The following is a 26,656-nucleotide window of genomic DNA, read 5'->3' on the forward strand; positions in this document are numbered from 1 at the left end:
TGTTGTTTCATCCAGAACCAAACATCAGCAGACATGCATTGCTAATCCAAGAACTGCTCCTGCCAGGGCAACAAGTGGGCAGATATTATGTCCACACCTCTCCATCTGTTCTACAGATACAACCCCCAAACTCTTATGCCAGTTCTGTAGCAGGGAACCTGCTGCTGTCTCCCTTTCCTCTCTGACCCCATCCCCAGTTGATCACAAAGATCTTCTCCTCCAACTCATACCATTATCCCATCCCTCAACACCAGCCGACATTCCCTGCAAACATACTAGCTGAACAGGAAAGGGAAGCAGATTAGCTAACTAAAGACCTTCAAACTTCTTCCTCTCCTTCAAACCCACTTTCCTAGTCTCATCCCTATCTATGCAGTAGATAATGGGCTTCAATCTTCCTTTTCTGTGTGCTGACACCTGTAGGTCCTATAGACTTTCCCCTCTTAAACGTCGTCTCCCCATTTGTTGCTTCTTATGAGCCTACAACTAGGAAGCACCCCCTAATAAGCCACAGTTCACTTTGGCTAAGAAAGTGTGAAGGCTGGCAATTTTCCCTTTACTTTGTTCCTTAGGTCTAACCCTCAAGTCCCATACCCACTGCTATAGCAGAACTTCTGGGCTTATCTCTTTTCACTGCCTCCCCCCATTCAAAGGAGGTGAAATTATCAGACCATGTTTTGCTCTCTTCTTCTTTCTCCTGTGAATGCCTTCAGACCCTAGTCTTTCTCTATTTCTAAGTGTAAGCTCCAAATATACAGAAACACATTTTATCTAAAATCCCTAGTGACTACAGCTATCAGCTTCAAGGAAAATTTCCTAACAGGCAACATACAGATATCATACGTTCCAAAAATCAATAAAGAAAATAAAAACCAGGGGAAGAAACACCCACCAAACAAAGTCAAACCCATAAATCAGCATCTATATCTCCTGTCATCCTAATCACGGATTCTTTTATTCCAGTATAAGAACACAAAAGACTCAGAGGAATATGATTACATAAGAGTTCAGCTATCCTCCAAAACAGCAGACCCTGAATATCCCAATATACTTCAAGCACAAGACAATGACCTGAAAACCACCCATATGAAGATAGAGGTCCTTAAAGAGGAAACTAACATATCCCTTGAAGAAATCCAGTAAAATACAAGGAGATAGCAGAAAGGAAATACAAAATACTGTTAAAGACCTGAAAAGGGAAATAGGATCAATAGAGAAGCCCCAAATTGAGGATATACTAGAAATGAAAAATTAAAGAATTCAGATAAGAAGTACAGAGTCAAGCTTCACAAACAGAACACAAGAGATAGAAGAATCTCAAATATTGAAGACACAAAAGCAGAAATGGTAATTTTAAAAAAAATATTAAACCTCAATGTTTCCTGAAAAAAATCCAGGAAATCAGACTCTATGAAAAGATAAAACCTATGAATAATAGGGATAGAGGAATGATAAGAATTCTAGTTCAAAGGCTGAGAAATTATTTTTAACAAAATTCTAGAAGAAATCTCCATAACTTAAAGGAGAAGCCGATAAAGGAACAAGAAGCATACAAAACACCAAATAGATTGGGCCAGAAAAAAAATTATCCTTGACACTAATAATAATAAAAAAATGAATATTAAAGATGCAAAGGAAAAAATCGAGTAACATAGGAAGGCAGACATACTAGAATTATATGCGCCTTCTCAATGGAGACTCTAAAAGTCAGAAGGGCCTGAACAGATGTGCTTAACACTCTAAGAGACCAGATGCCAGTCCAGACCACTATACATACATAGAAAAACATCCAATTGCCTAAGCCTAACTGCTAACCCTAAACCCTAACACCCCTAACCCTAACTCCTAACCCTAACTAGCTGGTGAGAAGTCAGGCTATAACTGAAGGTGTAGAAGCAAGGTCTGCTGATACCTAGAGCTCTGAAAAAAGGTATCCTGACTGTTAGAGTCAGGCCTTGCCTACAGCTGTGAAGGGAAAGTGCACTGGATACCTACAGCTATGAGGAGAAAAGGTATCCTTGTGGAGGTCCAAATCCACCTGAAGGTCAGAGTTTGAGGGTGCTAAAGTTGTTACCAGGTGTGGTTCCACACCCTGACCTAAGATGTGGTTGTCTTGTGTTTTGGACTATAAGAGGGCCCACACAGGTAAATCTATTCCCCCTTGAGGAAAGGGAGAGAATTCAAACATACTTCTCCTTTTGAATTAAGAGGTTGACCTAGGGAATGACTGCCTTTAAGGTACTTAGTATAGGGTGGATTCACTGCCTGAATAACAGAATGTTTTTCTCAATAATTATGGACTTGATGGCTCAAAGTATTGAAGCAAGGAACTGATTTATTTGTCCTATGCATCACGTTAAAGCAGTCTTTTGTCTTCTTCCCCCTGTTGTATCGGGGTATAAAAGTATATGAAAAATTAAATGCAGGCCGACTTCAGTATTCACTGGAACTCCCTCTCTATCCTATGCTTCAGCTTCATTCTTCTCACTGTGTCTTCATTCTCTTTACTTATTTTTCGATTCCCCATTCCCCTACCCTGGTAAGTGGTATATTTGTCAAAGATGGTCCCTGATACATACTGACTATTGTAAAGTCCAGCTATACCCGAGGCTGTTGTCCAGTGGTAGAGGTTCTTCATGCAGGATATACTGCTCCTCTCCAAGAAAGGCATCACATATGGGCCCTGTTTCATTCTGTTAAGAGAGCTTCAAAGCAGAGATGTCTATTGCTGTTCTGCTCTACTTTTCTAAGGGAGTTTTCTAGCAGAGGTTTCCAATGCTTCTCTGTTCCACCACACTAGGGAGATTTCTAATACAGAGGTAAATTTCTCAGCTTCAGCCCAAATTGTTACTTCTCTGCTTCACTGGAGTTAATGGGAAACTCTTGCTGAAATGTTCCAGTCTCTGGTGAAGCATTGCTACTTCTGCCCTGTTTCTTTAAGAGAGTTTGCCAGCAGAGGTGATCAAAGCTTCTCTGTTAGAATCCAACAGTTTCTTATCACTCCAGTGAAAGTTATTCACCCAAAACTCATTCAAGAAATTTATTTGGAAGGGAAGAATCCAGGAGAGGGGCTGCCTCTGCTAGGACAGAAATGGGCAGATGCCAAGTGAACGGGTACAGAACTTATATAGGACTCATAGGGACAGAATTTTCCCAGGGAGAAGATTCTCAGGGTGGGAATTGGTTCGATGTTCATCTCTAATCTTGAACAATGCAGAGATTGGCTGAATTGCATGCTCAGGGGTTGGTAGATCTCCAGTTTAGGGATTAGCTGGTTTTGTGCTCAGTTGATCAAGAATAGAGTGTGTATCTTTGGCTTTTGTTTCAGAGTCAAAGTGTGTTATTTTACTTACCCCTTAAAAACCTTTTGAGACTGGTTTCAGGGTCAGGTGTTTCTTTCATTGGCTCTGGATTCAGGAACAAAGTATGTTTCTTTGTCTTGATTTTGGAGTCAGGATATATTTCTTTGAATTCAGTTTCAGAGTCAAAATTATGTACTTCACTGGCTCTAGTTTCAGGGTCAGGATGTGTTTCTTTGGCTGGCCCATTTACCCTATACAAAGAGATTCATATACTCATTTTTACCATGAGTTACTAAATAAAAACTGTATAAAAAGGGCATAATGCTTGAAACGATTGTTAACACTGCAAATTTATTTCTATAGAAGAAATAGTCTTGTGTTATAGGCAGAGGATTCTTGTTCATTCCTGTCTCCCTAGACTGTAATAATCACATAGAATATCTATTAATTAAAACACTGCTTGGCCTATTAGCTCAGTTTTTTTTTTTTTTTTTTTTTTTGGTTTTTGAGACAGGGTTTCTCTGTGGCTTTGGAGCCGGTACTAGAACTACCACTTGTAGACCAGGCTGGACTCGAACTCACAGATATCCACCTGCCTCTGCCTCCCAAGTGCAAGGATTAAAGGTGTACACCACCACGGCCCAGCTAGCTCAGGATTCTTATTAACTAACTCTGACATCTTTAATTAACCCGTTCCTATTATTTTGTATTTTACCACAAGACTTGTGATTTTCCAGGAAGTTTCCAGGGTATTGCTTTCTTCAGCAGATACATGGAGTCTGACTACACTTTCTTTTCTCCTCTGTCTCTGTGTGGAATTTCTGTCTTGCTCTATTCTGCCCTGCCATAGACACTGTTGTTTTTTTTTAAAGAATGCTGCAAGATCCCCATGGCAGTAGGCAGCAGAAATGCTATAGGTCCCAAATGGTGGTAGCGCGCCATGTGGTGGCAGGCAGTGGGCTCTGGGATCAGCCAGTCCCAGGCAGAAATGGCTGCCGGTCCCGAGGTGGTGGAAGGCAGTTGGCCCTGGAGCAGCCAGTCCCAGGCAGAGACAGCTGCTGGTCTCAGAGCAGTGGTGGCTGGCCATATGGCAGCAGGCAGTGGGCCCCAGGCAGAGAGGGCTACTGGTCCATGCAATGGCTGGTCCCAGGCAGGGAGACACATGGCAGGCGGGCAGGCAGAAGACAGAAACATGGATAGACAAGACATGCAGGGTGAGGTAGAATGTTTATTCAGGGGGCTATGGAGGAGGAAGGGTGAAGGGGGGACAGAGAGAGAGGGAGAGAGGGAGAGGGAGAGAGAGAGAGAGAGAGAGAGAGAGAGAGAGAGAGACAGACAGACAGACAGACAGACAGAGAAGGGGGGAAGCAGTGAATTGGGGAGAGAGGCAGAAGCGAAGCTGCCTCTCCAAGGGCAAGATGGAAAAGAGAACAAGCTCAGGCCTGAAGCTGAAAATCAGCCTGCATCAGCAGATGGGGAGGGGAGTGGGTGTGGCTTGTCTCTTAAAGGGACCAAAACCATAACAGACACAAAGCAGCTTCTTTATTAAACAATGTTAACAAAATACATTCACAGAATACAAAGGGGAATCCCAAATCACTGTGTAGCTGATTATAAGAGTTTTGGCTAAAGATCTTACCAAATACTTTATAATAAGAAGTCCTCAGTATCTTTTTCATGTACTCAATATCTACTATAATATACAAAGATTTTAACAGATTGTTGCATACAAAAAGTTTTGCTCTTATATAAAGAACAAAATTTGATCACACTGAAAATTTATAGGATTATTCTGCAATATGAATTTTCTTATGATTTAGATTATTCATACATGCAAATGCTTTACCACACTGATTACATTCATAGAGTTTATGTCCAGTGTGTGATCTTTCATGCATTTAGAGTACTGTGAAGTGAAAAGGCTTTACCACACTCATTACATTCATAGGGTTTCTCTCCAGAAATTGTTAGTTCATGTCTTTGAAGATGACTGTGATAAACAAAGAATTAACACACTAATTACAGTCATAATGTTTCTCTATGGTATGGGTTTCTTTTATGTTTTCGAAGACTACCTTGACATGTAAAGGCTGATTACATTCAACACTGATTACATTCAAAGGGATTCTCTCCAGTATGGATTTTTTTTTTTGTCTTTGGGGACTACTGTGATGAGCAAAGGCTCTACCACTCTGGTTACATTCATAGGGCTTCACTCCAGTATGGCTTCTTTTATGCCTTTGATGATCTGTGGCATGCAAAGGCTTTACCACAGTGATTACATTTATATGGTTTCTCTCCAGTATGGCTTCTTTTATGTCTTCGTAGATTACTGTGACGTGCAAAGGCTCTACCACACTGATTACATTCATAGGGTTTCTCTCCAGTATGGCTCCTTTCATGAACTTGTAGATGACTCTGTTGTACAAAGGCTCTACCACATTGATTACATTCATAGGGTTTCTCTCCAGTATGGGTTCTTTCATGAATTTTTAGATGACTGTGGCGTGCAAAGGCTTTACCACAGTGATTACATTCATAGTGTTTCTCTCCAATATGGGTTCTTTCATGACTTTGTAGATAACTGTGGCGTGGAAAGGCTTTACCACACTGATTACATTCATAGGGTTTCTCTCCAGTATGGCTCCTTTCATGTCTTTGTAGATAACTGTGGCATGCAAAGGCTTTGCCACACTGATTGCATTCATAGGGTTTCTCTCCAGTATGGCTTCTTTCGTGCGTTTGTAGATGACTATATTGTGCAAAGGCTTTACCACAGTGATTACATTCATAGGGTTTCTTTCCAGTATGGGTTCTTTCATGAACTTGTAGATAACTGTGGCATGCAAAGGCTTTACCACAGTGATTGCATTCATAGGGTTTCTCTCCAGTATGTGTTCTTTCATGAACTTGTAGATGACTGTGTTTTGCAAAGGCTTTACCACACTGATTACATTCATATGGCTTCTCTCCAGTATGGCTCCTTTCATGAACTTGTAGATGACTCTGTTGTACAAAGGCTCTACCACACTGATTACATTCATAGGGTTTCTCTCCAGTATGGGTTCTTTCATGAATTTTTAGATGACTGTGGCGTGCAAAGGCTTTACCACAGTGATTACATTCATAGGGTTTCTCTCCAGTATGGGTCCTTTCATGTCTTTGTAGGTAACTGTGGCATGCAAAGGCTTTGCCACACTGATTGCATTCATAGGGTTTCTCTCCAGTATGGCTTCTTTCATGCATTTGTAGATGACTATATTGTGCAAAGGCTTTACCACAGTGATTACATTCATAGGGTTTCTTTCCAGTATGGGTTCTTTCATGAACTTGTAGATAACTGTGGCATGCAAAGGCTTTACCACAGTGATAGCATTCATAGGGTTTCTCTCCAGTATGTGTTCTTTCATGAACTTGTAGATGACTGTGTTTTGCAAAGGCTTTACCACACTGATTACATTCATATGGTTTCTCTCCAGTATGGCTCCTTTCATGAACTTGTAGATGACTCTGTTGTACAAAGGCTCTACCACACTGATTACATTCATAGGGTTTCTCTCCAGTATGGGTTCTTTCATGAATTTTTAGATGACTGTGGCGTGCAAAGGCTTTACCACAGTGATTACATTCATAGGGTTTCTCTCCAGTATGGGTTCTTTCATGAATTTTTAGATGAGTGTGATGAGCAAAGGCTTTACCACACTGATTAAATTCATAGGGTTTCTCTCCAGTATGGCTTCTTTCATGAATTTTTAAATGAGTGTGATGAGCAAAGGCTTTACCACACTGATTACATTCATGTCGTTTCTCTCCAGTGTATGTTCTTTTATGCATTTGAAGAGGACTGTGTTGTGAAAAGGCTTTACCACACTCATTTTCTTCATAGGGTTTCAATCTAGTATGTGTTTTCTCATGCCTGTGAAGATGACTGTCACATGTGAAGGCTTTAACACATTCAGTATATCCAGAAGTTTTCTCTCTACTTTGACTTCTTTCATGCCTACAATGATAATGGTACATGTGAAAGCATTACTACATTTAATACATTGTTTAATTTTTTTATCTGCATAAATTAATTTTACAATTTAGTCCTATTTTAAAGAGGAATTATATGTTAAGGTTTTATCACCATGTTAACAATCTTGTTTTTCCCCTTCATTAAAGCTTGCTTTTCATCTTTAAAGAAAACTGATAACAGCATTTATTACATGGTTCACATTTACAGAATCTTTTTTTTTCTGTATGAGAATTATCATGTATTTGAAGAGAACTGAAAAACTCAGAGCTTCCCCACTCTTAGTGTATTAATAAAGATTTCAATACTGTGTGTGATACTATATTTTCTAATGAACTAGGACAAACAGAAGTATTTACACAGTCCTAGTACTCATGGTACTTTTCTGAAATGTGAGCTTATCGATAGATTAACAATAAGAGTAGAAATTCAATTACTTGTATACTTGTACTCAAATTCAACAAGTATACTCAGCATGGTGTTGGCTACATTTCTTCTGTCTATTCGGAGAGAAAGAGAGGTATGTTATACCTTTTCAGATCCCTATGCTCACGTGGTTTGTGTCCAGAGTAACATATGATATACCTACTCAAGGTAGAATAACAAATATAAGGTTTTCACATTAACTTCACAGTTTGACTTTATGTCCTCATAGAGTTGTGGTATCTGGATTAAGGTCTCTCCACAACAGCTACCTGTTGACTTGTGACTCTAACTGCCCCCTCATTAAACTTAACAAGTATATGGGTTAAACTACTCTCTCTATGGACTATTAGTGTAATAGAGAGTTTTGCAGATATACTTATCACATTTTCAACATGAATATATTTTATAATATGAATAATATGAAATAAATGGATTGGCAATTTTTCAGTATAGCTCTCATTGTACTATGAATCAAATGGTAATATAGGTTAAGACATTGTTTCCTTGACTTCTTTCTTAAAAAAATGACTTGCCCAGTAATCTTGTCTACTTCCAATATGCAGGAGGATAACTATATGTTTTCATTTGGTTTACCTACTTATGTAGTTTCTCTAGGATTATAAATTATAGGCTCAATGTCCTTTATTTATGGCTAGAAATTAATTATGAGTGAGGACATCCCATGTTCATCTTTTTGGGAAATAGGGGGTGGTGTGGGATGGGGGAAAGGGGAGATGGGATAGAAAAGTTAGAAGGGGAGGATGGGGAGAGCTTGGGGGAATGGGATGGTTGGGAAAAAGGAAGGGTGAATATGGGAGCAGGGAATCTTAATTCTGGGAGCCATTTTAGGGTTGGCAAGAGTCTTGAATATAGAGGGGTTCCTAGGGGTCCAGAGAGAAGTCCTCAGCTTGGTCCTTGGGCAGCTGAGGAGAGAAAGCCTGAAATGGCCTGATCCTACAGCCATACTAATGAATATCTTGTATATCACCATAGAACTTTCATCTGGTGATGGATGGAGATAGAGATAGAGACCCACATTAGAGCACTGGACTGAGCTCCCAAGGTCCAAATGAGGAGCAGAAGGAGGGAGAACATGAGCAAGGAAGTCAGGACCACGAAGGGTGCACCTACCCACTGAGATGGTGGGGCTGATATAACGGGAGCTCTCCAAGGTCAGCTGGATTGGGACTGAAAAAGCATGAGATAAAACCGGACTCTCCGAACATGATGGACAATGAGGGCTGCTGAGAAGCCAAGGACAATGGTACTGGGTTTTGATCCTACCGCATGTACTGATTTTGTGGGAGCCTAGGCTGTTTGGATGCTCACCTTCCTAGACCTAAATGGAGGGGGAAGGACATTGAACTTCCCCCAGGGAAGGGAACACTGACTGCTCTTCGGATTGGAGAGGAAGGGGGAGGGGAGTGGGAGGAGGGCAGTGAGAGGAGGGGAGTGAAAGGAGGGGGAGGGAAAAGGGACACAGGGATGAGGTGGAACTTTTTTAGTAAAAAAAAAAGAATGAATTGCAAGTGCAGTTCACCTATCTGAAATCAAGGTATACGATTTTGTAAGTATTTAATAATCACTGAGGCACTTTATTATTTACACTGTTGCTTTACTTTATAACATATAGGATACATTACAAATTCTTCAGAGATACATTTGTATCAGGTTATACATGAAAATTACCTTTCATGTCTTCTAGAACTTTGACAATGTTCTTCAATATTATGATCTTTCCAACTGTATCCTAAAAATATAGTGCCAGAAAAAATGTATGTTATATTAAAAATTGTAAAAAAATTTAGTTTGCATTTGAAGCAAACCTTACGACCATGCCTGATTTATTTACCCCATTCTTTTATCTCAATAATATTACAAAAGAGTATCACTAACCAATGAATAGTTGTCTCCTTATTTGAAACATGAAAGATAATTAAGTCTTACCTATACTAGCGAGGTTCCTGTAGATCTCCCCCATCACATCTTTGTAGAGATTCTTCTGGGAAGGATCCAGCAAAGCCCATTCTTCCAAAGTGAAGTTGATATGCACGTCATCATAGGTCACTGCATTCTAAAATATCCCATACATGTGTACAACAGAAAGCATGAGTTTGACAACACTTTTAATATATACTTCGTTGACAGTATAGTCATATAATTCTGGTGCTCTCCATACTTATTCCATGACATAGACATCATAATTTAATCAATGAGTCACTTTAGAAGCAAACTGAATAGGAGGTTCACCTCTGTCATATCTAAACCCTTTGAATGGCTCACCTTGCAAGAGAAATGGCTACTAACCAAAAATAAAAGTTTTGTAAACAGATCAACAGTACACAGTTAAGATAATAGAAATTGTATGAATGGTTATGTCCTAACTACAAAAAAGAAAAGATGAAAAAAGCTGGATGCGTTGAATCATGCCTCTTATCCTTGCACTCAGAAGGTAGAGGCATGTATTTCTCTATCTGCATCTGAGTTGAATATAAGCCTAGTCCATGCCATCACTTCTAGGAAATTTAGAAATACATATTAAATACCTGTTTCACATAAAAAATGATAAAACAAACATTAAAGATAGAAATAACTCATAGATTTTTGCTGAAGTTTCAACAAAGCGTTATGCATTTACTTCAACTCTTTATTCATCAACCAGAAACATGAAGTGCCCCAATTTAAACTGCAACATAAATAAGCTTTTACTAAAAGGCCCGGTATGTTTAAAAAGTTACAAATGGACAAATGAAAACAATAGCAATTAATATGCTGATGACAAATAATCAACACAGAGCAGGAAAGATGGTTCAACAGTACAGAGTCCTCCTGGTCTTGCATATAGGTGGGCTCATGGGTGATCATAACTATCCATTATTCCAAGTTCAGGGTTTCTAGTACCATGTTTTGATCAATATAAGAACCAGGTACTCACATGGTGCATATCCATGCATACAGGTTAAACACTCTTTTTAAAATAAAAATTCAAGACAAACAAACACAGGCAGGAAAAAGGGTATGCACCTGCAATCCAATGACTAAGAAGGCACAGGCAGTATTAATGTCATGAATACATGCCATCCTGAGAAACATAATGATATACGCTCTGTAAAATTTTAAAATTCAAGACATGGGTGAAGCTCAGTACAACAGCATATGCTTGATAGGAACAAAACCATCATACAACAATATAAAAACAAAAAAGCCAGGAATGCTGGCCCACCTTTAATCACAGCACTTGGAAGTCAGAGCCAGAGGATCTCTGAGTTTGGAGCCATCATGGTATATATAGAGAGCTATTTTCAAGATAGCTAGGGATACATAGAGAAACCTTGTCTTCAAAAATAAACAAACAAAACTGAAAAGAGTAGGCTACCAAACCACCTTAGCACTAGACAGCAGTTAATTCTACCGAATCTTATGTGATTTAGTGATAGAGTTCATAATGGTGGGGAAGTTATGACAGCAAAAGAAAAAAACTGACTGTTTAGTTTCAACTACAACACAATAGGCACAAAGAACAGGAAATAGGTTGAGGCTATAGAAACTCATATTGTGGGATTCCCCTCTGTATGCTGTGATTATCACTGGTTAATAAAGGAAATAAAATACTTTTGGCCTGTAGCAGAGCTATAGGATCTTAGAGATCTTAGAGAGCTTGGAAAGGAATTCTAGACACTAAAAAATGAAGCTTAGCTGCATTTATTTCCCCAGATGGGCTTTGCTTACTGATGACATGCTGTGGCTCTTTAAGAGAGGTTTTCCTGATTTAGAGGTAGAAATCAAAACAAAATCAATAATAAAAAAGCTGCGCCATTTTGAAATGACAGCATTCTGGGCCATATTGCCAACACAAACTCTTACTCTTTCTGGAAGACCAGCTATGGGGTCTATGAGCAGATTGCTAATTGCAACTTAGATTCCTTGTGTTCCTAAAAATGGGACAAGGTAAATGGCTCTCCGAGGCAGCAAACATACCTCTACTATGTTGGACTGGGTGGAGCAAGCTGGCAGGCCATATGGCACAGCCTAAGTTCATAAGTAGTCCTTAGCATTTTAAGAAGCACTCCTGAATAGTAAAAAATTACAGATACACAATAGGACAGACTCATACATAAAAGACCTCTAAATGAGACATAGTGTGTTTTAAAAATGTACATAGGCTTGGGAGAGAGAATGAAAAAATATAGTTATAAATACAAGTAAATGGTTTATAAAAAGTGAAATGAAGTCTTTAAAGGACAGTACAGGCAGTCATAAATTAAAGGAGTAAATAGAATAAAATAAATATCACAAAGTAATAGAATAAGACAAATAAGGCACAAATAAGGGGAGGTGATAAACAATTCCCTTATGCATGCTGTGATTATCTGGTAAGAAACAGCCATCTACAGGCTTTTGTAGTAAGATCTAATGACTCTCTGAATTTCCTCTGTGTTTGTGGTTATGTCCCCCTTTTCATTCCTGATCTTATTAATTTGCATGTTCTCTCTCTGCCGTTTGATTGGATAGGGGTTTATCAATCTTGTTGATTTTCTCCAGGAACAAGCTTTTTGTTTCATTGATTCTTTGTATTGTTTTCTGTGTTTCTATTTTGTTGATTTCAGCCCTCAGTTTGATTATTTCCAGTCTTCTACTTCTCCTAGGTGAGTCTGCTTCTTTTTTTTCTAGAGCTTTCAGGTGGGCTGTTAAGTCTCCAATATGTGCTTTCTCTGTTTTCTTTAAGTGGGCACTTAGTGCGATGAACTTTCCTCTTAGCACTGATTTCGTAGTGTCCCATAAGTTTGAGTATGTTGTTTCTTTATTTTCATTGAATTCCAGGAAGACTTTCATTTCTTTCTTTATTTCTTCCTTAATCCAGGTATGGTTCAGTAGTTGGCTGTTCAGTTTCCATGAGTTTGTAGGCTTTCTGGGGGTAGCATTGTTGTTGAATTCTAACTTTAATCCATGGTGATCTGATAAGACGCAGGTGGTTACTAATATTTTTTTGTAACTGTGTAAGTTAGCTTTGCTACCGAGTATGTGGACAATTTTCGAGAAGGTTCCATGAACTGCAGAGAAGAAGGTATATTCTTTCCTTTTTGGGTGGAATAATCTATAGATGTCTGTTAAGTCCATTTGCTTCATTACCTCCATTAATTCTCTAATTTCTCTGTTAGGTTTCTGTTTGATTGACCTGTCCATTGGTGAGAGAGGAGTGTTGAAGTCTCCTACTATTAGTGTGTGTGGTTTGTTGGCTGCCTTGAGTTTTAGTAATGTTTCTTTTACATACGTGGGTGCTTTTATATTAGGGGCGTAGATATTCAGAATTGAGACTTCATCCTGTTGAATTGTTCCTGTTATGAGTATAAAATGTCCCTCTCCATCTCTTCTGATTGATTTAAGTTTGAAGTCAACTTTGTTAGAAATTAGTATGGCCACACCTGCTTGTTTCTTAGGTCCATTTGCTTGATAGGCCTCTTCCCAGCCCTTTACTCTGAGTAGGTGCCTGTCTTTGTGGTTGAGGTGTGTTTCTTGTACTAATTTTACTAACTTTTACTAATTTTACTAACCACCTGTGTCTTATCAGACGACCATGGATTAAAGTTAGAATTCAACAACAATGCTACCCCCAGAAAGCCTACAAACTCATGGAAACTGAACAGCCAACTACTGAACCATACCTGGATTAAGGAAGAAATAAAGAAAGAAATGAAAGTCTTCCTGGAATTCAATGAAAATAAAGGAACAACATACTCAAACTTATGGGACACTATGAGCGGTCCTATGAGGAAAGTTCATAGCACTAAGTGCCCACTTAAAGAAAATGGAAAATGCATACATTGGGGACTTAACAGCCCACCTGAAAGCTCTAGAAAAAAAAGAAGCAGACTCACCTAGGAGGAGTAGAAGACTGGAAATAATCAAACTGAGGGCTGAAATCAACAAAATAGAAACACAGAAAACAATCCAAAGAATCAATGAATCAAGAAGCTGGTTCCTGGAGAAAATCAACAAGATTGACAAACCCCTATCCAAACTAGTAAAACAGCAGAGAGAAAATTTGCAAATTAATAAGATCAGAAATGAAAAGGGGGACATAACCACAAACACAGAGGAAATTCAGAGAGTCATTAGATCTTACTACAAAAGCCTGTTTGCCACTAAACTGGAAAATGTAAAAGAAATGGACACTTTTTTAGATAAATACCATTTACCAAAATTAAACCAGGACCAGGTGAACAATCTAAACAGACCTGTAAGTCGCGAAGAATTAGAAGCTGTTATCAAAAACCTCCCTACCAAAAAAAGCCCAAGGCCAGATGGGTTCAATGCGGAATTCTACCAGAACTTCCAAGAAGACCTAATTCCTATACTCCTCAATGTGTTCCACAATGTAGAAACAGAAGGGTCATTACCAAATTCCTTTTATGAAGCTACAGTTACTCTGATACCAAAACCACACAAAGACTCAACCAGGAAAGAGAATTACAGGCTGATCTCACTCATGAATATCGATGCAAAAATCCTCAACAAAATACTGGCAAACCGAATCCAAGAACACATTAGAAAAATTATCCATTATGATCAAGTAGGCTTCATTCCTGAGATGCAGGGCTGATTCAACATACGAAAATCTATTAATGTAATCCAGCATATAAATAAACTGAAAGAAAAAAACCATATGATCATTTCATTAGATGCTGAAAAAGCATTTGACAAAATTCAACATCCATTTATGTTAAAAGTCTTGGAGAGATTAGGGATACAAGGGTCATACCTAAATATAATAAAAGCTATATACAGCAAACCGACAGCTAACATCAAATTAAACGGAGAGAAACTCAAAGCCATCCCGCTTAACTCAGGAACACGACAAGGCTGTCCACTTTCGCCATACCTCTTCAATATAGTGCTGGAAGTTCTAGCAATAGCAATAAGACAACATAATGGGATCAAGGGGATTCGAATTGGAAAGGAAGAAGTTAAACTTTCGTTATTCGCAGATGATATGATAGTGTACATAAGCGACCCCGAAAACTCCACCAAAGAACTTTTACAGCTGATAAACAACTTTAGTAATGTGGCAGGATACAAGATCAACTCCAAAAAATCAGTCGCCCTCTTATACACAAAGGATATGGAAGCAGAGAGGGAAATCAGAGAAGCTTCTCCATTCACGATAGCCACAAACAGCATAAAATATCTTGGGGTAAATCTAACCAAGGAAGTGAAAGATCTATTTGACAAGAACTTTAAGGCATTGAAGAAAGAAATTGAGGAGGATACCAAAAAATGGATGGACATCCCTTGCTCTTGGATTGGGAGGATCAACATAGTAAAAATGGCAATTCTACCAAAGGCAATTTATAGATTCAATGCAATCCCCATCAAGATCCCATCAAAATTCTTCACAGATCTGGAGAGGAGAATAATCAACTTTATATGGAAAAACAAAAAACCCAGGATAGCCAAAACAATCCTATACAATAAAGGATCTTCTGGAGGCATTACCATCCCTGACTTCAAACTCTATTACAGAGCTACAGTAATGAAAACAGGGTGGTACTGGCATAAAAACAGAGAAGTCGACCAATGGAATCGTATAGAAGACCCAGATTTTATCCCAAAAACCTATGAACACCTCATTTTCGATAAAGAAGCTAAAAGTATACAATGGAAGAAAGAAAGCATCTTCAACAAATGGTGCTGGCACAACTGGATGTCAACCTGTAGAAGAATGAAAATAGACCCATATCTATCACCGTGCACAAAACTCAAGTCCAAATGGATTAAAGACCTCAATATCAGCCCGAAAACACTGAACCTGATAGAAGAGAAAGTGGGAAATACCCTACAACAGATGGGCACAGGTGATCGCTTCTTAGGTATAACCCCAGAAGCACAGACATTAAGGGCAACATTGAATAAATGGGACCTACTAAAACTGAGAAGCTTCTGTAAAGCAAAGGACACTGTCACTAAGACACAAAGGCAACCTACTGACTGGGAGAAGATCTTCACCAACCCCACAACAGACAAAGGTCTGATCTCCAAAATATATAGAGAACTCAAGAAACTAGACTTTAAAAGGCTAATTAACCCAATTAAAAAATGGGGCACTGAACTGAACAGAGAATTCTCAACAGAAGAAGTTCAAATGGCCAAAAGACACTTAAGGTCGTGCTCAATCTCCTTAGCAATCAGGGAAATGCAAATCAAAACAACTTTGAGATATCATCTTACACCTGTCAGAATGGCTAAAGTCAAAAACACCAAGGATAGCCTTTGCTGGAGAGGCTGTGGAGGAAGGGGTACACTCATCCATTGCTGGTAAGAATGCAATCTTGTGCAACCACTGTGGAAGTCAGTGTTTCGGTTTCTCAGGAAATTCGGGATGAACCTACCCGTCAAACCAGCAATACCACTCTTGGGAATTTACCCAAGAGATACTCTATCATATCTCAAAAGCATTTGTTCAACTATGTTCATAGCAGTATTATTTGTAATAGCCAGAACCTGGAAACAACCTAGATGCCTTCAATGGAAGAATGGATGAAGAAAGTATGGAATATATACACATTAGAGTACTACGCTGCGGTAAAAAACAATGACTTCTCGAATTTTGCATGCAAATGGATGGAAATAGAAAACACTATCCTGATTGGTTTCTAGCCATAAATAGGGGTCACGGAGTCTACAATAGGCGAATCTAAAGAAGCTAAGTAAGAAGGTGAACCCAAGGAAAAACATATAGTTATCCTCTTGGATAAGGGAAGTAGACAAAATTGCCGGGGAGAAAAGTGGGATGTTGGGGGTGGGGTGGGATGGGGGTAAGGGGAGATGGGGAGAGAAAAGGTAGAAGGAAAGGAGGGGGGACTTGGGGAAACAGGAGGATCGGGATAAAGGAAGGTTGGATAGGGGAGCACGGAACCCCATTTCTGAGTTAAAGGACCCACTTTAGGATGGGCAGGAGACTTGACCCTAGAGGGGCTCCCAGGTGCCCAAGCTGAGGCCCCCAGTTAGTTCCTTGGGCAGCTGAGGATAGGGAACCTGAAATGACCCTATCCTAGAGCAATACTGACGAATATCATGCATATCATCCTAGAACTTTCATCTGGCGATGGATGGAGATAGAGACAGAGACCCACACTCGAACACTGGATAGAGCTCCCAAGGTCCCAAGGAGGAGCAGAAGGAGGGAGAACATGAGCAAAGAAGTCGGGACCACGAGGGGTGCACCCACCCACTGAGACAGTGGAGCTGATCTACTGGGAGCTCACCAAGGCCAGCTGGACTGTTACCAAAAAAAGCATGGGATAAAACTGGACTCTCTGAACATGACGAACAATGAGGGCTGATGAGACGCCAAGGACAATGGCACGCAGTTTTGATCCAAAGCAATGTACTGACTTGGGGGAGTCTAGCGAGTTTGGATGTTCACCTTCCTAGATATGGACGGAGGGGGGAGGACCTAGGACTTACCACAGGGCAGGGAACCCTGACTGCTCTTTGGTCTGGAGAGGGAGGGGGAGAGGAGTGGGGGAAGGGGAGAGGGGTGGGAGGAGGGGGAGAAGAGTGGGAGGAGGGGGAGAAGAATGGGAGGAGGGGGAGGGAAATGGGAGGCTGGGAGGAGGTGGAAATTTGTTTTTTTTTCTTTCTTTTCTTTATTCTCCTTTTATCAATAAAAAATGTTAAAAAAAGAAATTCAAATTCAAATATCAAAAAAAAGTAAAAAAAAAGAAACAGCCATCTAGCAATACACAGATTAATAACAATGGGATAAATTAAAATGTAATAGTTAGCCAATAAGAAGCTAGAGATAATGGACCAAGCAAGATTTAATTCATACAGTTTCTGTGTGATTATTTTGGGGCAAGCAGCTGGGAACAAACAAGCAGCTATCCTTACTATATCATATCACATCCCCAATGAGAAATTTCATCCAGAAAGGCTCCTCCTACTAATGGTTTCACAAGCAATCAAATGAAATTTACCAAAAAGAGGCATATATTAAAATACATCTTCCTATCTGGGAGGTTTTTCATTCAATAAATTACATTCTGACCTGGGTCACTATAGGCTCCTGGTTATTTATCAGGAAAATTAATTTAGTCACTCATAGTCCACAATAGCCCCTACATTGTTCAAATGTTCAAAGTCTCTTCTGATGCTCATGACGATCATGTGACAGTGACTTGTCCCACAGTCATTCAGTCCCAAAGAAACACACAAAGGTCTACATTAATTATAAACTGGTTAGCCTATTAGGACAGGCTTCTTATTAACTAATTCTTACATCTTACATTAGTACATAATTCTTATCTGTGTTAACCACATGGTTTGGTACCTTTTATCAGTGAGGCATTCTCATCTTGTATCCTCTGCATGTGGGTGATGACTGCAGACTGAGCCTTTCCTCTTACCAGAATTCTCCTGTTCTGATCACCCCACCTATCCTTCCTGCCTGGTTACTGACCAGTCAGAATTTTATTAAACCAATATGTGACAAATCTTTACAAGGTACAAGACCATTGTCCCACAGTAAGTAACATCTTGTAGAAATCAGAGAACAAAGTACATCTTTCCAACATACAATGGTACAGAATACCATTCACAATCCAAAGTAGAGAAATGGAGACATAGTGAGGGAAGATTGAACCAAGGCAAGACTGAAGCATAGCAGGACAAACATTAAATCTCATAGCTCTGTCTCAGATGCACAGGGCTTCAGTTTCAAAGGGCTTAGATGGCCCTATCCCTGCATCTTCTCATACATCTCTCTCTTTGGTTACTTCTACTCCCTATATTCAGCTAGCTCTCCATAGAAGATGTCTAATAGCTTAGGCATCTCTATATATTGTGGTACCAAACTGCAACCTAGGCTGTACCAAAATAAAACTCTGGCTGTTGTGGAATATTATTATTAAGATGTATTATATTTGTTGATGCTGTGAAACAATTGTTTCAATGATGCAAATATGTAATGCATTCTTTTATGTTGCATTTGTTTAATTCTGTAAAGATATGATACTGGGCTGGTCTAAAATGCATGTTTGGCCTAATGAACAGTCAATGGCTTGGTAGGAAAGATTAAGAAGGGCTGGAAGGCAGAGAGAATAAAAGGGAGTGCTGTTTTTCTCCACAAAACTGTCTATTCATTTCTTTCTACACCACTCATATTTTTTTTCTGCTGTAGACCTAAATAAATAAATAAATCAAAATACAATGTTCCCACATTCTACCCAGCAACAAAATCACTTTGGGTGCACCACATTTTGACCTAATTATGTTTGTTTCTTGCTGTGATTAAATTCTCTAAATAAAAGCATATGAGGTAATAAACAGGCTTGTTTGACTGATATTTCCAGATCACAAGCCACAACTGTGGAAGGTTAGGATAGAAACTCAAGTTAGAAACTAAATGCCAGAGACACAAGGAAAAAATGTTTACTGGCTTTCTTTCTTGCTTAGTCATTCTCTCAGATCCAGCTATCTTTCTTATCCCACTCAGTCACACTTGCTTAGTGGGTGATAACCTCCACCATCAGGGAAAGAGAAGAGCAGCCCCAAATTAATCATCAATCAACACAATTTTCTCCAAATAGTATGTAGCAATTTTGATCTGGGCAAAGCCTCAATTGATGTTCTCTCACATGTCTGTAATCTAAATCATGTTGGCAGCTGACGCTAATGAAGGAAGAGATGAAAATATATAAGACGATTGTTTTAAACACAAAATCAATATATTAACCATAACAAACACCAAGTTTTCATAACAAACATGTGTTTCCAAAAACACAGATTGGTCAAGTAATGGGAAAAGAGAACCTCTAAGATCAAGAAGAGAAAACTAAAACTGTCTCTGCAAAGAAACTTCCTAAACAAAGAAATGCTCAGGGACCTCATAATATAGTATATTTTCTGAAAAAGAATCATGAAGATCTATCATTTTCCTAGAGAAACAACAATAAATTTAGATCATAATTCATAAAATAAAAGTATATATGGTATCATAGGCAAAACAAGACACAAAGACAGGCCTACAAATACATACCAGGGTTCCTTAAACAAGAAAGACAAGATACTAACAAAAAGTAAATAACAAGAAATCACTGGCCAGTAGTCATCCTGTGCACTCTAGTTCTCTCCTTGACTGATAATAGAAAATGGATTGGGTGAGGAGAGCTGTTCCACCAAAACTGGAAAATTTGCATAAAACTTTCAAATGTTTTAATTTTATACAATAGTTTTGATTACTAAAAGAATTTCATTCTGTTATAAAAATAAAATTATATTGATTAAGATCACTTAGGAACCATTTTGTTTCTTATGACTGAAGATTGCCTGTAAGTCTGCATCAGAGTGACGAAATAAAAACTTTCTCAAACCACATGCGAAGTAAACATATAGAAAAACCAGTGTATAATTTGTATTATACACCTAAAGCAATTTGTTTTGCTCTAATTGTTTTAAGAGGCAGAGTACTTTTGAAAAGAAGTTTATCCCCACATTTTGTGTATGTTTATGTGTGAGAAAGAAAGTCTTCCATGTGTATAACAACAGAGGGTGTCATGTCAGATCCGCTGAATCTGGAGTAGAAGGTGGTTCTGAGCCTCCCCACTTGTATATTGGGATAGGAACAAGCCTAATAATTTCAAGTCAATGAAGAATTCTTAAAATATAGACTGGCATGAGCTGAGCAACACTTTAGCTATATCACTCTGGTTATCTATTGGGAAAAATCTTGTACAAAATTATAGAGTACAATGAAAATTAAGATGGTAGCTCCTCAGAAAATTGGGAATAGATCTACCCCAGGATGCTGTTGTACCAATCTTGGGCATATACCCACAGATGATCCATTGTGTAGTTACTGTTTTTTTTGTTTTTACTCTTTGGCTATTTTGGGAGCCCACCATCCAGCTCCCAATTATATCACATGTAAAATTATTTTTACCCATGAATGCCCAGTCTTAGCTTGGTTCTAATCAGCTTTTCTTAATTTAAATTATTCTATCTACCTTTTGCCTTTGGGCTTTTATCTTTATTCTATATACCCTTCTTTACTTCTTACTTGTGGCTAACTGTGAAGTTGGTCCCAAACATTCTCCTCTTTCTTTTCTTGGTCCTCAATCCTTCTCCCTTTTTGTCCTTTTATTTATTTTCTCAGTCTGGCATCCCAACCTATCCCTCTCCTGCCTAGCTACTGGACATTCAGATCTTTATTAGACCAATCAGGTGTTTTAGGCAGGCAAAGTAACACAGTGTAGTAATATGGGCGGCGGCAGGGTTGCGTCCCCCAAGACCCCAGCCACCTGGCTCGGCTAGCTTATGCCCCGAAATAATTACACGGACACTGTATTCTTTTAAACACTGCTCTGGCCCATTTCTAATCATCTGTGTAGCGCCCCTAGGTGCGCTTACCGGGAAGATTCTAGCCTAAGTCCATCCTGGGTCGGAGCTGGGGCATGGTGTGCGTCTTCCCTGGAGCAGGTAGCATGGCGTCTCTCTTGAGGCGTCTGCTCTGGAGAGGAGAGCTGCGGAGTCTGACCTCACTTCCTCTTCCTCCCAGCGTTCTGTTCTGTTTACTCCACCCACCTAAGGGTGGGCCTATCAAATGGGCCTAGCAGTTTCTTTATTGCTTAGTCAAAGAAATCAACAGATTGATATGACACTCCCACATCACTTCCCCTTTTTCTGTTTAAACAAAAAAAAGGAAGGCTTTAACCTTAACATAGCAAAATTACATATAACAAAACAGTTATCAAGTAAAGTTACATCAGAAATATTTATACATATAACAAAATTGACCGTAAATCTCTATCAATAAAGCGAAATCTATACTAATGCAAATTATTCATGTCTATATCATATCCCCCTTTAAATGTAAAAGAACATTTATAAACTATATTTGGGAACATGGGCGCAGTTTTTTCTCTCCAAACTGCTTCCTGCTGAATGGGGGCGTCGTTAATCAGATTATTTAGGGTGTAACCTGTGTGCCAGGTTTATCTCAGTTGGCAGTTGAGCAGAGCAATTTTCTGAAGATATTCACAGCAACCCTTCAGGAGGACGTGGTCCATCATACCAAATCGGAATAGATGCAATCCACAGGGTCTGGTCCTCTGTGAAAACAAAAGAAGACTCTCCAAAGCATCATATCCTTAGACCCAAATTCTGAAATCGTAATACCCTTATATCCATTCTGGTTTAGCTTGGCAGCCCATGTAATGAAATGTCTCTCTGTACTTAGCTCCTTCACAGTCAAAAATTTTAAAGAAAACACAATGTACATAATCCAGACTCTCTGTGAATTTTTCATCTTTACGCGGCTTATTTTTACTCTATCACTTTACTTTATTCTGTCTCTTTAAAGACTTTACCTTTTTTTTTTTAAACCATTAACTTTATTCTCTATATTCCTTTTCTTCTCTCTCTCAAGCCTACGTACATTCATCCAACAGTGTGACTCGTTTAATGGTCTGAATCTGTCCTATTGTGAATCTGCAATTTTTTACTATCCAGGAGCACTTTTGATTTACACCTTTAAATCACTAGGCGCCAAGCTGCAACATTTCTAGGTTAACTTTTTGCTTTTTGAGCACATATCTTTGACCTGGAATAACCCTGTAGACCAGGCTGTCTTTGAACTCTCAGAGATCCGCCTGTCTCTGCCTCCCAGGCATTGGGATTAAAGGCGTGTGCTACTACACCTTGAACTCACAGAGATCTGTTTATCTCTGCCTTCTAAGCACTGGGATTAAAGGCGTGTGCTACCACACCTTGAAGTCACAGAAGGTTGCTTTAAGAATTTTAGCTTTTAGTCTGCATATATTTTTAACACACTTTAAACCATTCAGAAATTTTCTGTCTTTGAATCTCTCTTTACTGTATATCTCTCTTTTTCTGATGACAAGAGCCTTTAATTTGCCAAGCAATATCAGTAGGACTAAAGGCGTGGCTTTGCCAGCTAGATCCAGTCCATTCCTTAGCTTTCCAGCCTCATGGCTGAGGTACAGGCTGCAAGGTCCCTGCCAGCCAGCGAGCTACAACAGACAACACTCAAATCCTCTCTCGGTAGCCGGCCCTCCTGCCTCAAACAGTCAGAGTTTGCCCTGGCAGGACAGCCCAGAAAGCCGGCATTTTTAAACGGCGCAGCTTTTTTCCTGCTACGGCTGAAAACCGAAAAGCATGCGTTCAGCTTTTCGTCACCACCGTTTAAGTGTTTCGTGGCAGGACCTCTTAATGAGCTGCAGGGATTTGCAGCTAAAGCTGAGTCAGGAAGCCTCTTGGGGCTACCAGGTAGGAGTGGCACTCAGCACTTTAATTCTGAGACTGAGCGTGCAGCACAGAAATTCTTTTCATCCAAGTTACATCCAAATCTGACATGCAGAGCACTGCGCAGTCTGAAAACACGTCCCTGTATGGCGGCAGGAATCTGCCACGCTCTTCCGCCTGCCTAAGCCTGATTCTGCCTTCTGCCCAGGAGCAGGCGGGGAGCTCTGAGTCATCCTCACGGTCTCAGAGCACTCTCCTTCCGATCCCAAGCGGGAACACAAACATAAAGCCAGAGTTTGCACTGGCGGCACAGCCCCAGGAAGCCACGCTTTGAAATGACACAGCGTTTTTTCTGCTGCTGTTGCCGAATCAGGAAATCTCTCTACAGCACGCCACCAACAAACAGCAAAAATCTGTGTTAAACTCTCTCTCCATTATTTTTAAGCCTTCTCAGGTTTTTTAAGTGGGTTTAGTTAGCCACACGTCTGGGCGTCATCTGTAGTAATAGGGAGAGCGGCGGCAGGGTTGCGTCCCCCAAGACCCCAGCCACCTGGCTCGGCTAGCTTATGCCCCGAAATAATTACACGGACACTGTATTCTTTTAAACACTGCTCTGGCCCATTTCTAATCATCTGTGTAGCGCCCCTAGGTGCGCTTACCGGGAAGATTCTAGCCTAAGTCCATCCTGGGTCGGAGCTGGGGCATGGTGTGCGTCTTCCCTGGAGCAGGTAGCATGGCGTCTCTCTTGAGGCGTCTGCTCTGGAGAGGAGAGCTGCGGAGTCTGACCTCACTTCCTCTTCCTCCCAGCGTTCTGTTCTGTTTACTCCACCCACCTAAGGGTGGGCCTATCAAATGGGCCTAGCAGTTTCTTTATTGCTTAGTCAAAGAAATCAACAGATTGATATGACACTCCCACATCAACACAGCTTCACAGAGTTGAAAAATGCAACATAAAAGAATCTAACACACTCTTGCATCACTAAATAAATATTCCACAGCATAAATAGATGTAATGTTTCACAACATTTCCCCTTTTGTCTAAACAAAAAAAATGAAAGGTTATAATTTTTCACTTTCTCCACAGCTGCTGTTTCCTTTTCATTAGCATTAAAACATTAAAATTAATAAACTACTGTGCAATCTATATCTAGGGGTATTAATTACCTTTTTCTGTTTATTAAGCATAGATTTTAGGGGGCCAGATAAAACATTAACTAATTAATCTTTATCAATAAAAATTGGGAGTCAGATATCACAGGTAAAAACCTGAAAGATCAGAGAAGCGGTGAAGAAGACACCAGTGACTCTCTCTGTTCCATTTCTCTATCCAAAAAAGGCCAAGATCCTCTCTCAGCCCAACCTTATTACTTGTCTCCTTTCTATCCACAGTCCTCCAACTTCTATAGTATCATTCTAAGTAAATAGCTAGCTCTGTTCTCTGACTCCAAACATGCTTTTTTTTATCAGAATATAAAAAAAAAAATCACACAACACCCTGCAACCTCATATATATCTCACTCTTGCTACTTCCACACTCCTATGCAGCTCTCCATGGAACATGTCCCATAGCTTGGGTATCTCAACATCCTGAAATCTGAAATGTGATCCAGTTTCATATCCACCACTTCATGTAATGAACCCTCAAAATCTCTTCTTCACTGCAGCTCTGACTCTGCCAAACATAGATGGGCAAAATAGTGATGACCTGATCACAAAAGAAGAATCCATGATCTTTATATTTTGCATCTTTCATGTTTCCTGAATCAGTATGACATAGGTGATCCTGCCAAGATTTGATAGACTCTACCAAGCTTGGACCAAATTGGCTGCAAGTTCTATATGATGATGCTCCTGGGACAAGGAATTACTTTGTGTACTTCTTCCAAAAATTAAGGTCTTAGTTAGATGCAGTCTTACACTTGGAGCATCTTCCTAGGCTTCAAATGCACAGACAGGCTCTTTCCTTTAATGGTGCTAAAATTTTTGATAATCTCTGTACCTTTTTTCACCACTAGACTGCCATCTGAAAGTACCTAGTATTATTTTTATTAAGAAAACAGACTTTTTCTGATGTAAGCTGTGAATATGTGCTGCTTTTATTGGTTGATGAATGAACCTGTTTTGGCCTATGACAGGGCAGAATATAGCTAACTAGGAAATCCAAACAGATACAAAGAGAAAGAATTCAAGAAGACTCCAGGAGCCGCAGGAGGAAAAGGATGTGAAGTAATAAGTCATGAATCATGTAGCAAAGCAGATATACACAAACTATGGGTTATGGGTTAATTTAAATGTAAGAGTGAGCCATTAATAGTATGAGTCATTGGCCAAATTTTTATAATTAATATAAGCCTCTGAATGGTGATTTTGGAGGTGGCAGATGGGAGAGAAACTTGCAGCTATATTTGTCATCTCTTTCTTCTTCATTTTTTTCACTATACACCTGAATGAGTCATCAGTAATCACCATCCAATAGAAGCAATGTTTTGTACAGGAAATCAGTTTATTCCTTTGTAATTCTACCTACACACTTTCTCAAGACATGGAGAGAATAAGAAAGATTAGGACAAAGATATCACACACATGATCTCTAGATAAATTTTTCATGAAGTCTTCTAAGTACCTCTGCTTATGTATCATGCTAAGATCACCTGATACATAAGGGGCCACAAGAAATAAATACAGACTTGGGCTGGAAAGGCTACAGCAAGACAAGGCTGTGACTGTTTATTGAGGACAATCAGACTTTTCATTGATCAAAAACAGAAGATAATGGCAATTTCTAGGACCACTACAGTTATAGCTTCCAGGAAGATGTGGGATTCCCGTTTGTAAGCTGTGACTATGTTTTATTGCCATTGGTTAATATAAAAATCTACTTTGGACTTAGGGCAGCACATAATAGAGCTAGGTGGGATTTCTGAGCAGAGAGAGAGGTGAAAAGAAAGGAGAGTTAGGAAGACACAATGTAGCTGCTAAGGAGACACATGCCAGATAGAACCTTACCAGTAGTCCACAGCAATATGGCAATACATAGATTTATAGAAATGAGTTAATTAAAAAAAAATTAAGTGTTACTTAATAAGAAGTCAAAGCTATTGGCCAAGCAGTGTTGTAATCATAGATTAAAGGAGTATAGAAAAATAAGCCATATAAAGATGTGAAATACACAGAGAGTCTAGATTAAGTGCATTATTGTGTGTTCTTTGAGTTTTTTGTCTGTGAATGAGCACAGAGAGACATTTCATTGTATGGGCTGCTAAGGCAAACCCACATATATACTTTAAAGGTATCTTGACTTCAAAATTTGGGTCTAAGAATATGTTGCTTTGGAAAAGAGGGCATCCAGAAACAAACAAATAGCCTCCGTTAACCAAATGGTGCCAAAATGAGGCAACTACAACACAAAATCTGAGAGAGTTAAAAAAAATCTAGACACAAAGAACAGAGTAAAGCTGACTTCTTGGTAGCCACATATTTTTCCAGATGGGATTTCTTAGCTGACAGCAAACAAGGGTGCCACAGCTCCTATAAGAGACGTCATCCTGATTCAGCCACAAAAAATTGACAGCTTTTTTAGGGAAGGGCTTCTTGGTTTGTGCTGGCACAAATAGCTCTGACCCTCTGGGAAGTACTGCACCTGGGATCTGTG

The 26,656-nt window shown here is 39.4% G+C and overlaps 1 protein-coding gene across 1 annotated transcript; it reads right to left on the reverse strand.

Annotated features, from left to right (window-relative positions):
- Positions 1 to 5,586: 5,586 nt before the first annotated feature.
- LOC142836866 (uncharacterized) lies at positions 5,587 to 16,051 on the reverse strand. The gene is given in 5 exon segments (XM_075951524.1): positions 5,587 to 5,604; positions 5,607 to 7,302; positions 9,433 to 9,493; positions 9,691 to 9,810; positions 16,042 to 16,051. Coding segments are annotated over 5 exon segments (1,905 nt in total).
- Positions 16,052 to 26,656: the final 10,605 nt, after the last annotated feature.

Source organism: Microtus pennsylvanicus, chromosome 17 (genome assembly GCF_037038515.1).
Source record: "Microtus pennsylvanicus isolate mMicPen1 chromosome 17, mMicPen1.hap1, whole genome shotgun sequence".
Taxonomy (NCBI): Eukaryota; Metazoa; Chordata; class Mammalia; order Rodentia; family Cricetidae; genus Microtus; species Microtus pennsylvanicus.